The sequence below is a fragment of the Ammospiza caudacuta genome, chromosome 32 (genome assembly GCF_027887145.1).
Source record: "Ammospiza caudacuta isolate bAmmCau1 chromosome 32, bAmmCau1.pri, whole genome shotgun sequence".
In the NCBI taxonomy this organism is placed as follows: Eukaryota; Metazoa; Chordata; class Aves; order Passeriformes; family Passerellidae; genus Ammospiza; species Ammospiza caudacuta.
The window spans coordinates 3,276,978-3,290,327 of record NC_080624.1 but is presented as its reverse complement, the minus strand read 5'-3'; the positions used below and the strand labels follow the sequence as shown (position 1 = coordinate 3,290,327).

Genomic DNA, 13,350 nt, shown 5'->3' with positions numbered 1-13,350 from the left:
CACCTCCTTTTATGGTAAAAGGGGCGTGGTCTGAGCTGCTTAAGCCGCTCCCACTCCCCGCCCCTTGCGCTGCCTTCAGGGAGTTTCGCGCCGAAGCCATAACCCCGCCCCCTCCCTTAGCCCCGCCCCCTCGGCAGAATTTAAAGAGACCGCGAGGAATTATTTTTGTTAAAAGTAATAAAAGCTTTAAGGAGAAAAATAAAACATCTGGTGGTCCTTGAGACAGGAATCGGTGTCTGGAGGGGACCCTGGCGATCCACACACCTGGAGCCCCCCCAAATTTGAGGAAGGGTCTCACCAGCCTGTCCCAAACACCTTCTCCAGCAGGCTCTGGGGGGGCGCGGCCGGGGGGGGCCGAGCTTTGCGCCTCCAAATCTCCTCTTCTGTCGGTCTCTGGGTGAAGCCCCAGGTCCGGGGAGGGGCTGCGGGGTCTCCCGAGGTTTTGGGGGGCTCCTTGGAGGCGTGGCGGGCGTAGAACCCCCCCTCCCGCTTGGCCTGGGCCACCTCGGCCCGCAGGCGCTGCGCCCGCACCTGGCGCTCGTAGCTGAGCCGCTCGCTCAGGTGAGGCCACCGGAAGCCGGGCAGGTACTGGGGGGGGTGGGCACAGGTCAGGGCACCCCCGAACAACCTCAGACTGCTCCCCCCAAAAAGGTTTGGGGGTGTTCAACCCCCCCTCAGCTGCTGGCCCAGGTGTGTGGGAGGGGTCCCCCAATGCAGTCCAGCCCCTCCCCGACTGTCCCTTCCTTTAGTGTGGGGGACCCCCCTGAACCCTAAAACAGGGAGCCCCAGTGGGGCAAAACCATCCCAGACCCCCCAAAGAGGGACCTGGGTGCGTCATACAAATCTGGGACCCCCAAAAAGGGACCCCAACCCCTCACCCATAAAGGATCCCAATTACCCAGGAACCCACAGGTGGCCCCCATCCTCTCCCAGGGCACCCAAAGATCTTAGATCCCCCAAAAAGGGACCTGAGATGCCCCAAAAAAGGGACCCAGATGCTCCCTGCAAATCTGGGAACCCTAAAAAGGGACCCAGGGCTACCCCAACCTCTCACCCATAAAGGGCTCCCAATTACCCAGGAACTTACAGGTGCCCTCCTCCTCCAAAGGTCTGGGACCCCCCCCCCCAAAAAAGGGACCCAGGTGCTCCCTACAAATCTGAGACCCCTAAAAAGGGACCCCAACATCTCACCCATAAAAGGTCCCAATTACCCAGGAACCAACGGGTACCCCTCCACCCTCTCCCAAAGCACCCAAAGATCTAAGACCCCCAAAAGAAGGATCTGAGACTCCCCAAAAAGGGATCCAACCTCCCCTAAAACCGTTCTGAACCCCCCCAGGACGCCCCGAGCCGCACCTTGATGCTCCAGTAGTGATGGCGGAAGGGGCTGCGGGGCCGGGGGGCCATGGGCGCCCCGTGCAGGAGTTTGGCCGCTCGCTTGGCCGCTCGCTTGTCCCGGAATTCCACCCAGCCCTCGGCGAACGCCACGGCCGGGGGTCCCCCCGGGCGCTGCCGCCGCCGCCGCACGGAGCCTCCTGCGGGAACGGGGAGGGGGCGCTGAGACCCCCGGGAGGGCTGAGACCCCCCCTCGGGAAGGCTGAGACCTCCCCCCAGGGGTGGTGAATGTGGTGTCAGCGGGGCTGCGAGGGGCCCTGACCCCCAAATTCTGCACCTGCCTGCGGGGACCCCCCCTTCCCTATTGCTGGGACACCCTGACCCCCCCACCCAGGGACCCCCTGGCCCCTCCCAAAACCCACCCAGAGCCCCGCGGCACCCCCAGACTCACCGTGGGGCTGCAGGAAGACCCTGCCCAGCTCCCCGTGGGGCCGCAGCAGCGCCCGGGCCTGGCGGGGCCCGAAGCCCGGGGGGAGGAAGGACAAATAAAGGACCCCCGGTACCACCGGCTTTGGAGGGGGGTCCGAGGGGGCTTCGGCAGCGGGGGAGCCCGCGGGACCCTCCTCTTCCTCCTCCTTTGCTTCCTCTTCTTCCCCCTCCATTTCTTCCTCTTCTTTCTCATCCTCCTCCTCTTCTTCCTCCTCCTTTTCTTCCTCTTCTTCCTCCTCTTCCTTCTCCTCCTCCTCCTCGCCCCTCCCGTGCGGGTCCCGCTCGGCCGCAGCCATGGCCCCTGCGATGGGCAGGAGGGAGTTAAAGGGAAGCCACCACCCCCAGGGCCCCCTCACCCCTTTCCAGGCTCCGCTGCAGCCCCGAATTCCCCCCGGGAACCCCAAAATCGCCCCCCGGGCCCCCCCGGTCACGCACCCTCACAACGCGGCCGGCCGCGGTCGTAAAACACCAACACAGCCGTAAAGCACCGCTAGCAGGGGGCGGGGGAGTCGCGCAAAAGCCGTAAAGCGCTAAGGGGCGTGTCCGAGCGTTAAAGGGCGTGGTTATACGGAGGGGGCGTGGTTATACAGGGACGTGTGTCAATTTGGGGGCGTGGCCTGGCAGCGGCGGAAAGCGCGCGCCGCGGTTTGGGCGGGAACGGCTGAGGCGGAGTTTTGGCGGGAAAGGCCTCGCCCCCTCTGGGACTCTACGAACAACCCCCCAGTGCCCCCCCCCACAGCCCCCGGACCCGATGACACCCCCTCAGGACCTACTGACCCCCCTCAGGACCCACTGACCCCCCAGGACCCACTGACCCCCTCAATGTCCCCTTCTTGTCCCCTCAGAGCTCTCCATGGTGGGTTCACCCGGCCATGTCCCCCACAGACCCCTCCGTGCCTCTCCATGGCCCTCTCAGCCCCCCACATGTCCCCACAGCCCCCCAGGATCCCCCTCACCCTCCCAGAGCCCCCCGAGCGTCCCCCTCAGCCACCCCGTGTCCCCCCTCCCTCATCTGGTGCTGGGCGGGGGGGGGTCCCGGCTGCAGATGAGCAGTGGATTAACCCCCCCCTCCCATAATCCGACAGCTGGAGGGGATTAGAGCCCTCCCGGCCCCCCCAAACCCCCCGGGGGCTCAGCCCCACCATGGGACCCTCTGAGGATGTGTTGGGAGGGGCACCCCTAATCCCCCTCACCCCCCCCCCCAATAATTAACATCTGGTTTAATTGGGGGGGCCCAGGGGGCTGAGGGAGTTCCGCCAAACCGGATTGGAGGGGGGGGGGTGGAGCCCTCCCCCTCCTGTACCCATCAGCATCTGGAGGGACCCCGAGGGGGGGAACTGGGGGGGACTGGGGGGGGCCAGGACAGGGGCGGCCCCCACCCGCAGTCCCCAGCGGCTGCACAGGGACAGGAGCACCCACGGGCCAGGTGAGCGGGATGGGAGCACAGAGACCCCAAACTGGGGGGGTGCTGGGGACCCCCAAACCTCCCTCCAGGCAGAGCCCCCTGCCCCATAGGGGGCTGTCCCCACATTGGGGGTGTCCCTGCCGCATGGGGTGTCATTACACCCCTCCCCAGTGGATACCCCCTGTAACCCCCTCTGTCCCCTACTGCCCACCCTGGTGTCCCTGTGACCCCCCTGGTCCCTGGGGTGCCCCGCAGGTACTGACCCCTGCCCCATGGGGTGCCAGCAGCACTGCCCACCCTGCTGACCCCCCTGGTGGCCCTGCTGTCCCTGTGCCCCCCCTGGGACCCACCCTGCCCCACAGGGAGCCGCCTCTGCCCCATGGGGTACCACCCTCATCCTGCCGTGCCACCACTGCCCACCCTGCTGCCCCTGTGTCCCCCTGCTCCACAGAATGCCCCCCAAGTCTGCCCCCCATCATCCCCTAACCCCCTCTCTGCCCCCAGCCCTCCATGCCAGCCCCACTGGTGACCCTGCTGTCCTTGTGCTCCCCTGCCCCACAGGGAGCCGCCTCTGACCCCCACCACCTCCTAACCCGCCTCTTTTCCTCCAGCCCACCATGCCAGCCCCACTGGTGACCCCGATGGTGACCCTGCTGGTGACCCCACTGGTGTCCCTGCTGGTGTCCCTGCTGTCCCTGTGCCCACCGTGCCGCTGCCCCCCGGCGCCCACCCAGCCGCACGCCATCCGCCTGGAGGGTGACCTGACTCTGGGGGGGCTGTTCCCGGTGCACGCCCGCGGCCCCGCCGGGGTGCCCTGCGGCCCGGTCAAGAAGGAGAAGGGCATCCACCGGCTGGAGGCCATGCTGTACGCGCTGGACCGCGTCAACGGCGACCCGCGCGTGCTGCCCAACCTGACGCTGGGCGCCCGCATCCTCGACACCTGCTCCAGGGACACGTACGCGCTGGAGCAGGCGCTGAGCTTCGTGCGCAGCCTCCTGCCCCCCGAGGGGGGCGAGGGCAGCTGCCCCGACGGCTCGGCCCCGCGCCGGCCCCCGCCCGAGCGCCTGGTCGGGGTCATCGGGGCCTCCGCCAGCTCCGTGTCCATCATGGTGGCCAACGTGCTGCGGCTCTTCGCGGTGGGTTGGGGGAGTTGGAGGCCCTGGGGGTGTTGGGGACATGGAGGGACATTGGGGACGTGGAGGGGAATTCGGACATTGGGGATGAGGGACATGAAGGGACATTGGTGCCTCTTCCAGCTCCGTGTCCACCATGGTGGCCAACGTGCTGCGGCTCTTTGCAGTGGGTTGGGGGAGTTGGGGGCTTTGGGGGTGTTGGGGACATGGAGGGACATTGAGAACATGAGGGGACATCGGTGTCTCTGCCAGCTCCGTGGCCATCATGGTGGCCAACGTGCTGCAGCTCTTTGCAGTGGGTTGGGAGGTTTAGGAGCGTTGGGGACATGGAGGGGCACTGAGGACATGAGGGAACGTGGAACGGCATTGGGGACGCGGGAGGCCACTGAGGACATGGGGGACATTAAGGGCATTGGTGTCTCTGCCAGCTCTGTGTCCATCATGGTGGCCAATGTGCTACAGCTCTTTGCAGTGGGTTGGGGGGAGTTTGGGGTGTTGGGGGCTTTGGGGACATGGAGAGAGATTGAGGACATCGGGGGGACATTGGTGTCTCTGCCAGCTCCATGTCCATCATGGTGGCCAACATGCTGCGGCTGTTCGTGATGGGCTGGGGAGAGTTGGGGTCTCTGGGGACATGGAGGGGCCTTGGGGACATGGAGGGGACATGGGCAGCTGTGGTGCCTCTGCCAGCGCCGTGGCCATCATGGTGGCCAATGTCCAGTGGCTCTTTGTGGTCACTGGGGTCGTTGGGGACATTGAGGGGGTGTTTGGGGACATTGGGGTGTTGTGGGGGCACTGGGGGGAATTGGGGACATTTAGGGGAACGTGGGAGGTGTTTTGGTGGGGGGTGTTTTGGCTGGGGGGACCCTGAGGGGACATGGGACAGTGCTGTCCCCACAGCATCCTCATGGTGTCCATTCCCTCCCTGAGAGGGGGGGCCTGGACACCTGGTCCCCCTCTGTCCGTCCCCCCCCCCCCCCCCCCCCCGTGTCCCTTCCAGAACCTTCCCCCCCTCCCCCTCGGGTGTTACCCACAATCCCCTGGGACGGCAGCAAATGGCCCAGGGGGATTAGGGGGGATTAGGGACAGGGACGGGGAAGGGGGGGGGTCCCACAGTACCAGGTCCCCTGGGTGTCACCCAGGTCTCCCCCCGCATGTCCCCAATGTCCCCTTTGTCGCCAGCCTAGAGGCTGAGACCCTTTCACTCTCTCCAATGTCCCCCCCAGACCCCTCCTACATCAACAGCTCCACACTGACCCCCACAAAGCCCCTCACCCCAATCTTCCCATGGTCCCACGATGTCCCTAACCGCCACAATGTCCCCATGTCCCTAACACACTCCCGTGTCCCTAATGTTCCCAATGTCCCCATCCCTGACATACCCCGATGTCCCTAATGTGCCCCTGTCCCTGACATGTCCCCAATGTCCCCCTGTCCCCAGCATGTCTCTGATGTCCCCAATGTCCCCATGCATCTGACATGTCCCCAATGCCCCCAGATCAGCTACGCCTCCATGGCCCCCGAGCTGTCTGACCCCTGTGTGTCCCCCACAAACCCCCAATGTCCCCCTGTCCTTTATGTGTCCCCAATGTCCCTCTGTCCCTGACACGTTCCCATATCCACAATGTCCTCCTGTCACTGACATGTCCCCAATGTCCCCAGATCCCCCAGATCAGCTACGCCTCCACGGCCCCCGAGCTGTCGGACCCCGGGCGTTACGAGTTCTTCTCGCGGGTGGTGCCGCCGGACTCGTACCAGGCGCAGGCCATGGTGGCCGTGGTGCGGGCGCTGGGCTGGAGCTACGTCAGCACGCTGGCCTCCGAGGGCAACTACGGCGAGAGCGGCGTCGAGGCCTTCGTGCAGAGCTCCCGCGAGGCCGGTGGGCTGGACTGGGCTGTACTGGGTTATACTGGGCTGTACTGGGCTGTACTGGGCTGTACTGGGGTGTACTAGGTTGTACTGGGCTGTACTGGGTTACACTGGGTTGTACAGGGTTGTACTTGGTTCTGCTGGGTTATATTGGGTTGTACTGGGGTGTACTGGGTTGTACTTGGTTATACTGGGTTATGCTGGGTCATATTGGGTTGTACTGGGTTGTACTAGGGCACTAGGAGCACTGAGAGGGCGCTGGATTATACTGGGAGCACTGGGAGGGGCACTGGCTTATCCTAGGAGGGGCACTGGGAGCATTGGGAGGGGTACTGGGTTATACTGGGAGGGGCACCGGGAGCACTGGGAGGGCACTGGGTTATACTGGGAGGGGTGTTAGGAGCACTGTGAGGGCACTGGGTTATATTGGGAAGCACTGGGCCTTACTGGGATGTACTGGGAGGGTGATTTCTGCTCACCCTCTGTACTGGGAGGGTGAGGAAAGGGGAGGTTGTGAGGCCAGGGCAGGGAGGGTGGTCCCCATCCACATCAGTCCACACTGATCCGTACTGGTCCATACTGGTTTATACTGGTCCGTACTGGGGCAGGGGGCCTGTGCATCGCCCAGTCCATCAAGATCCCGCGGGAGCCGAAGCCGGGGGAGTTCGCCAAGGTCATCGGGCGCCTGATGGAGACGTCGACCGCGCGTGGGGTCGTGCTCTTCGCCAACGAGGACGACATCCGGTGAGACCAGTGCACACCAGTGCACACCAGTGCGCCCCAGTGCCCACCAGTACACACCGGTGTGCCGCAGTGCACACCAGTGCACACCAGTGTGCCCTAGTACACACCAGTACACCACAGTCCTGCCCCAGTCTCTCCTCAGCCCGCTGGAATTTATCCCAGTTCATCCCAGTCCCTCTGGGCACACGCCAGTACGCACCAGTACACACCAGTCCTGCCCCAGACTGCCCCAGTCCCTCCCCAGCGCTCCTCAGCCCACCAGAGTTCATCCCAGTCCAGCCAGGTCCCCTCCCAGTAGCTCCCCAGTCCAACCCAGTGGCCTCCCAGTCCTTCACAGTCCCTCCCAGTAGCCTCCACTGTTCATCCCAGTAGCCGCCCAACCCATTCCAGTCCCTGCCAGTTACCTCCCAGTGCCCTTCCGTCCATCCCATTAGCCCCCAGTCTATCCCAGTAGCCCACAGTTCATCCCAATAGACTCCAGTGATCTCCAGTCCCATCCCAATAACCCCCCAGTGCCCCTGAGTCCATTCCAGTAGCCCCAAGTCCATCCCAGTAGATTCCAGTGATCTCCAGTGCCTCCCAGTCCCATCCCAATAACCCCCCAGTGTCCCTGAGTCCATTCCAGTGACCCCTAATCCTTCCCAGCAGCTCCCAGTCTATCCCAGTAGCCCCCAATCCATCCCAGCAGCCTTTGAGCCCATCCCAGTAGCCTCCCAAGCCATTCCAGTCTCTCCAAATTTCCTCCCAGTAGCCCCCAGTCCCTCCCAGTGCTCTTAGTCGCTCCCAGTTTGCCCAGTAGCCGTGCCTGTCCCGCAGGCGGGTGCTGGAGGCCGCCACTCTGGCCAACCTGTCCGGCCACTTCTCGTGGGTGGGCTCGGACAGCTGGGGGGCCAAGATGGCGCCGGTGCAGGGCCTGGAGGACGCGGCCGACGGGGCCATCACCATCCTGCCCAAACGAGCCTCGGTGCCCGGTGAGCTCTGGGAGGGACTGGGGACACTGGGAGGGACTGGGGACACTGGGAGGGAATGGAGACTCTGGGGGCACTGGGATGGACTGGGAGGTACTGGATGGACTGGAGGCCACTGGGAGGGAATGGGGGCACTGGAGGGACTGGGAGGGCTGGCAGGGAATGGGGACACTGCGGGGGAATGGGAACACTGGGGGGACTGGAGGCACTGGGGGCACTGGATGGACTGGACCCTACTGGGAGGGACTGGGGAGACTGAGGGCTGGAGAAACTGGGATGGACTGAGGGCTACTGGAATGAACTGGGGGAACTGGGAGGGAATGGGGACACTGAGGGCACTGGGATGGACTGGGAGGCACTGGGGGGACTGAGGGCTGGGGAAACTGGGATGGACTGGGGGCTACTGGGAGGGACTGGGGGCTACTGGGAAGTTATTAGGAGGGACTGGGATGTATTCCGAAAGGCTGGGAGAGACTGGAGATTGCTAGGGGGGCTCTGGGGGCTCCAGGGGGGCTCTTAGGGGACTTTGGGGAGACCTGAGGCGTTCTAGGGGGACCCAGGTGGGCTCAGGAGGGGCTCTGGGGGGAACTCGGGGGTGTTTGGGGGACGTTCATGGGACACTCTAAGATTCTGTGGGTCCCCGTGGCTCTGTGGGGTCCCCTGTGGTTCTGTGGGGTCCCCGTGACCCTGTGGGGTCCCTGGTGGCTCTGTGGGGTCCCCCTGACTCCGGTGGCTCTGTGGGGTCCCCCCCTGACCCCGCGGTGTCCCCGTGTCCCCCCCAGGCTTTGACGAGTACTTCACGTCGCGCTCGCTGGAGAACAACCGCCGCAACCTCTGGTTCCACGAGTTCTGGGAGGACGATTTCAACTGCCGGCTGCCCCACGGCACCGCGCCCCACGGGGACCCCGTGGGGGCACCCGGCACGCCCGTGCGCAAGTGCACAGGTACCCTGCCCCACAGGGACCCTATAGAGAACTCATAGAGACCCCATAGGGACCCCATAGGTACCCTGCCCTATAGGGACCCCATAGAGATCCCATAGAGACCCCACAGGTACTCTGCCCCATAGGGACCCCATAGGGACCCCACAGAGACCCCACAGGTACTCTGCCCCACAGGGACTCCATAGAAACCCCATAGGGATCTCACAGAGACCCTGGCCCATAGAGACGCCATAGGGACCCCACAAAGACTTCACAGGTAAGTTAGGGTGCCCATGGCAGGTTTAGGGTGCTATGGGGGGTTTGGGGTGCCCATTTGGGATCCTGAACATCCCAGGCTGGGAGCACATGGGGCGGTACTCGCTCTATGAGCAGGAGGGGAAGGTGGGGTGTCCCTGGCAGGTTTAGGGTGCCCATGGCAGGTTTAGGGTGCTGTGGTGGGTTTGGGGTGCCCATGTGGGGTCTCTGGTCACTCAGGGTGTGAGCACATCGGGCGGGACTCGCCCTACGAGCAGGAGGGGAAGGTGGGGTGTCCATGACGGGTTTAGGGTGTCCCTGACGGGTTTGGGGTGCCCATGTGGGGTCTCTGGTCCCCCAGGGCGGGAGCGCATCGGGCGGGACTCACCCTACGAGCAGGAGGGGAAGGTTCAGTTCGTCATCGACGCCGTGCTGGCCATGGCCCACGGGCTGCACTCGATGCTGGGCGAGGCCTGCCCGGGCGGGGGGCTCTGTGCCCACATGGACCCCCCCGACGGGCGCCGCCTGCTCACCCACATCCGCAGGGTGGCCTTCAACGGTACTGGGGGCACTGGGAGCCTACTGGGATATGGGAGGGGGGCACTGGAGACCATGCTGGGAACAACTGGGAGGCACTGGGATATACTGGGGGGGCACTGGGAGGGAGCTGGGGGCACTGGAGGCCATATCAGGAACTACTGGGAGGCACTGGGATATACTGGAGGGCACTGGGAAGGAGCTGGGGGTTCTGAAGAATGTACTGGGACATACTGGGAGGCATTGGGATGTACTAGGACGTACTAGGGGGAACTGGAAGCAGGATGGGAGCACTTGAGACCGTACTGGGACATACTGGGAGGCACTGAGAGAGACTGGGAGGCACTGGGGAGGGGATGGCAGCACTGGAGACCATACTGGGACATACTGGGAGGCACTGGGGGATAGTGGGATGGGGATGGGAGCACTGGTGAACATACTGGGAGCACTGGTTTGCCCTGTGGTGGGGGCATGCCAGGGCTGGGGGGTCACTGACCTTTCCTGTGGGGTGGCAGGGTGTGTCCCTGGACCTATACTGGTGGGTACTGGTTTATCCTGGTCCGTACTGGTGTGCAGGCAGCGCAGGGACGCCGGTGTCCTTCAACGAGAACGGGGACGCCCCCGGGCGCTACGACATCTTCCAGTTCCAGGGGGGCAACGGCACCGGGGCCTACCGGGCTGTGGGGCAGTGGGTGCAGGGGCTGCACCTGCAGGTGGGTCTGGGACCCCTGAGCTCCCCAGAGCCATGGGGTGCCCCCCAGGGTCAGACAGAGAGATCCCAGTGGGAGTACTGGGTGCGGGATACCCTGTTCCCCCTGGGGGGGTGTCCATGGGGGACCCATGAGGTGCCTGTGGGGGGTGTTTGGGGGGTCTTTGAGGTGGTTTGGGGTGTCCATGGAGGGCTTGAGGTGTCTATGGGGGGGTGTTTGTGTTTTCCATTGGCTGTTTAGGATGTCCATGGAGGGTTTGGGGGATCCATGAAGTGCCCATGAAGGGTTAGGGTGTCCCTGGGGAGGTTTGGGGTGTCCATGGGGGAGTTTGAGGTGTCCGTTGGGGGTGCTTGGGTTTTCCATAGAGTGTTCAGGGTGTCCCTGTGGTATTTGAGGTGACCATGGAGGGCTGTTTGGGTTTTCCATTGGCTGTTTAGGGTGTCCATGGAGGGTTTGGGGGATCCATGAGGTGCCCGTGAAGGGTTGGAATGTCCATAAGGTGTTCAGGGTGTTCCTGGGGTATTTGGGCTGTCCCTGGGGAGGTTTGGGGTGTCCCTGGAGAGGTTTGGGGTGTCCCTGACCGTTCCCCCACCAGGAGGACGCCATGGCCTGGGGCTCCAACTCCTCGTCACCGCCACCCTCGGTGTGCAGCCTGCCGTGCGGCCCCGGCGAGCGCAAGAAGCCGGTGAAGGGGGTTCCGTGCTGCTGGCACTGCGAGCTCTGCGGGGGCTACCAGTACCGGGCCGACCTGTTCACCTGCCTGCCCTGCGCCTCTCACCTGCGCCCCACACCCAACCGCACCGCCTGCCGCCCCACGCCCGTGCTGCGCCTCAGCTGGGGCCACCCCTGCGCCGCCGTCCCGCTGGCCCTGGCCACGCTGGGGCTCATGGCCACCGCCTTCGTGCTGGCCACCTTCGTGCGGCACCACGAGACGCCCATCGTCAAAGCGTCGGGGCGAGAGCTGAGCTACGTCCTGCTGGCCGGAATCGCCCTGGTCTACGCCATCACCTTCCTCATGGTGGCCGAGCCCGGCGTGGGGGTCTGCGCCCTGCGGAGGCTCTTCCTGGGCATGGGCATGAGCCTGACCTACGCTGCACTGCTGACCAAGACAAACCGCATCTACCGCATCTTCGAGCAGGGTGAGGGGCTGAGGGGCACAGGAGGGGCTGGGGGGCGTGGGGTGAGGGGCTGGGGTCTCACCTGTGCCATGCTCTCACCAAGATCAATCTACATCTTTGAGCAGGGTGAGGGGCTGGGGGCCATGTGAGGAGGGGCTGGAGGTCACAGAGTGGGGGGCTGGGGAGCACAGGAGGAGCTGGGGGGGCATGGGTGAGGGGTGGGGTCTCACCTGTGCCATCCTCTCAGTAAGACAAACCACATTGCCACATCTTTGAGCAGAGTGAGGGGCACAGGAGGGCATATGGGGGGCACAGGAGGGGCAGAAGACTGGGGTGAGGGGCATGGGGAGGGCACAAGTTGAGGGGCTGGGGTCTCACCTGTGCCATGCTCGCACCAAGACCAACCGCATTGCCACACCTCAGAGCAGGGTAAGGGGCACAGGGGCACTGGGGAGCAGGAGCCTGGGGTGAGGGGCTGCACGAGGGACACAGGACAAGGTGCCCACCCTGTGCCCCTCACTGACACCACCAAGGGAGGTGACTTCCAGGGCCTCCAAAAGTGTTGGAGTTCCAGATCAAGCTGAGGGACACGGGGTACCCCCAGCCCTTCAGGCCAGGCGAGCTCTGGGGGTGCCAGCAGCCCCCCGTAACCCACCGTACCCCGCAGGGAAGCGCTCGGTGACACCGCCACGCTTCATCAGCCCCACCTCGCAGCTGGTCATCACCTTCACGCTCAGCGGGCTGCAGCTGGTGGCCGCGGCCACCTGGCTGCTGGTGCGGCCACCCCACGCCCTCATCGACTACGAGATGGGCCGGACCCCCGACCCCGAGGCGGCGCGGGGGGTCCTGCGCTGCGACATGGCCGAGGGGGCCACGCTGGCCTGCCTGGCCTACGCGCTGCTGCTGATGCTCACCTGCACCGTGTACGCCGTCAAAGCGCGCGGCGTCCCCGAGACCTTCAACGAGGCCAAACCCATCGGCTTCGCCATGTACACCACGTGCGTGGTGTGGCTCGCCTTCGGGCCCATCTTCTTTGGCGCCGCCCAGTCGGCAGAGAGGGTGAGGAGGGGGGTTTGGGGTTTCTGGGGGTATTTGGGGGGTCCCTGGGGGGGGGTCTCTAGGGGTATTTGGGGGTTCACTGTGGACACACATGGTCTGGTTTGTCTTTGAGCCCATCTTATTTGCCACCACCCAGTCAGCAGAGAGGGTGAGGAGGGGGGTTTGGGGTCCCTGGGGGTATTTGGGGGATCACTGTGGGTACATGTGGTCTAGTTTGCCTTTGGGTCCATCTTCTTCAGAGATGCCCAGTTGGCAGAGAGGATGAGGAGAGAGAGCTGGGGGTGCTTGAGGGTATTTGGGGAGTTCCTGGGGGTATTTGGGGGGTCTCTGGGGGGGGTCCCTGTGGGTATTTGAGGGATCAGGGTGGGCACTCGTGGTCTGGCTCATATTTGGGCCCATCTTTGCCATCGCCCAGTCGGTGGAGAGGGCGAGGAGGGTGATTTGGGGGGGTCCCTAGGAGTATTTGAACGTCCCCTGGGAGCACTTGGGGGTTGCGCAGGGGTATTCGGAGGTATCCCTGTGGGATCTGGGCATCAGTGGGATTTGGGGACACCCGATTTTGGGGTCAGTGGGATTTTGGGGTACCGTTTTTGGGGTGCAGGTGCACGTGCAGACGGCCACGTTGACGGTGTCCATGTCCCTGTCGGCCTCGGTGCCCCTGGGGCTCCTCTACGCCCCCAAGGTCTACGTGATCCTGCTGCACCCCGAGCGCAACCAGCCCAAGCGGCGCGGTGCCGACCCGCCCCCGTAGGGACCCCCCGATTGGGGGACCCCCGGCACCCCAAAACCCCCGACCCCCAGAGCC

General features: G+C 64.6%; 2 protein-coding genes across 2 annotated transcripts; one reads left to right on the top strand and one right to left on the bottom strand.

Moving 5' to 3' along the window:
- Window positions 1–165: 165 nt before the first annotated feature.
- LOC131570127 (activator of basal transcription 1-like) lies at window positions 166–2,330 on the bottom strand. Its single transcript, XM_058822479.1, has 4 exons — window positions 2,260–2,330; window positions 1,787–2,125; window positions 1,357–1,535; window positions 166–588 (listed from the first exon to the last, which is right to left on the bottom strand). Exons 2-4 carry the CDS (start codon window positions 2,118–2,120, stop codon window positions 295–297), a joined length of 807 nt encoding a protein of 268 aa, XP_058678462.1. The 5' UTR covers window positions 2,121–2,125; window positions 2,260–2,330; the 3' UTR covers window positions 166–294.
- Window positions 2,331–4,074: 1,744 nt separating this feature from the next.
- LOC131570121 (metabotropic glutamate receptor 6-like) lies at window positions 4,075–13,296 on the top strand. The gene is made up of 10 exons (XM_058822471.1): window positions 4,075–4,365; window positions 6,025–6,241; window positions 6,840–6,975; window positions 7,792–7,946; window positions 8,726–8,887; window positions 9,483–9,680; window positions 10,235–10,371; window positions 10,964–11,507; window positions 12,154–12,545; window positions 13,147–13,296. Exons 1-10 carry the CDS (start codon window positions 4,090–4,092, stop codon window positions 13,294–13,296), a joined length of 2,367 nt encoding a protein of 788 aa, XP_058678454.1. The 5' UTR covers window positions 4,075–4,089.
- Window positions 13,297–13,350: the final 54 nt, after the last annotated feature.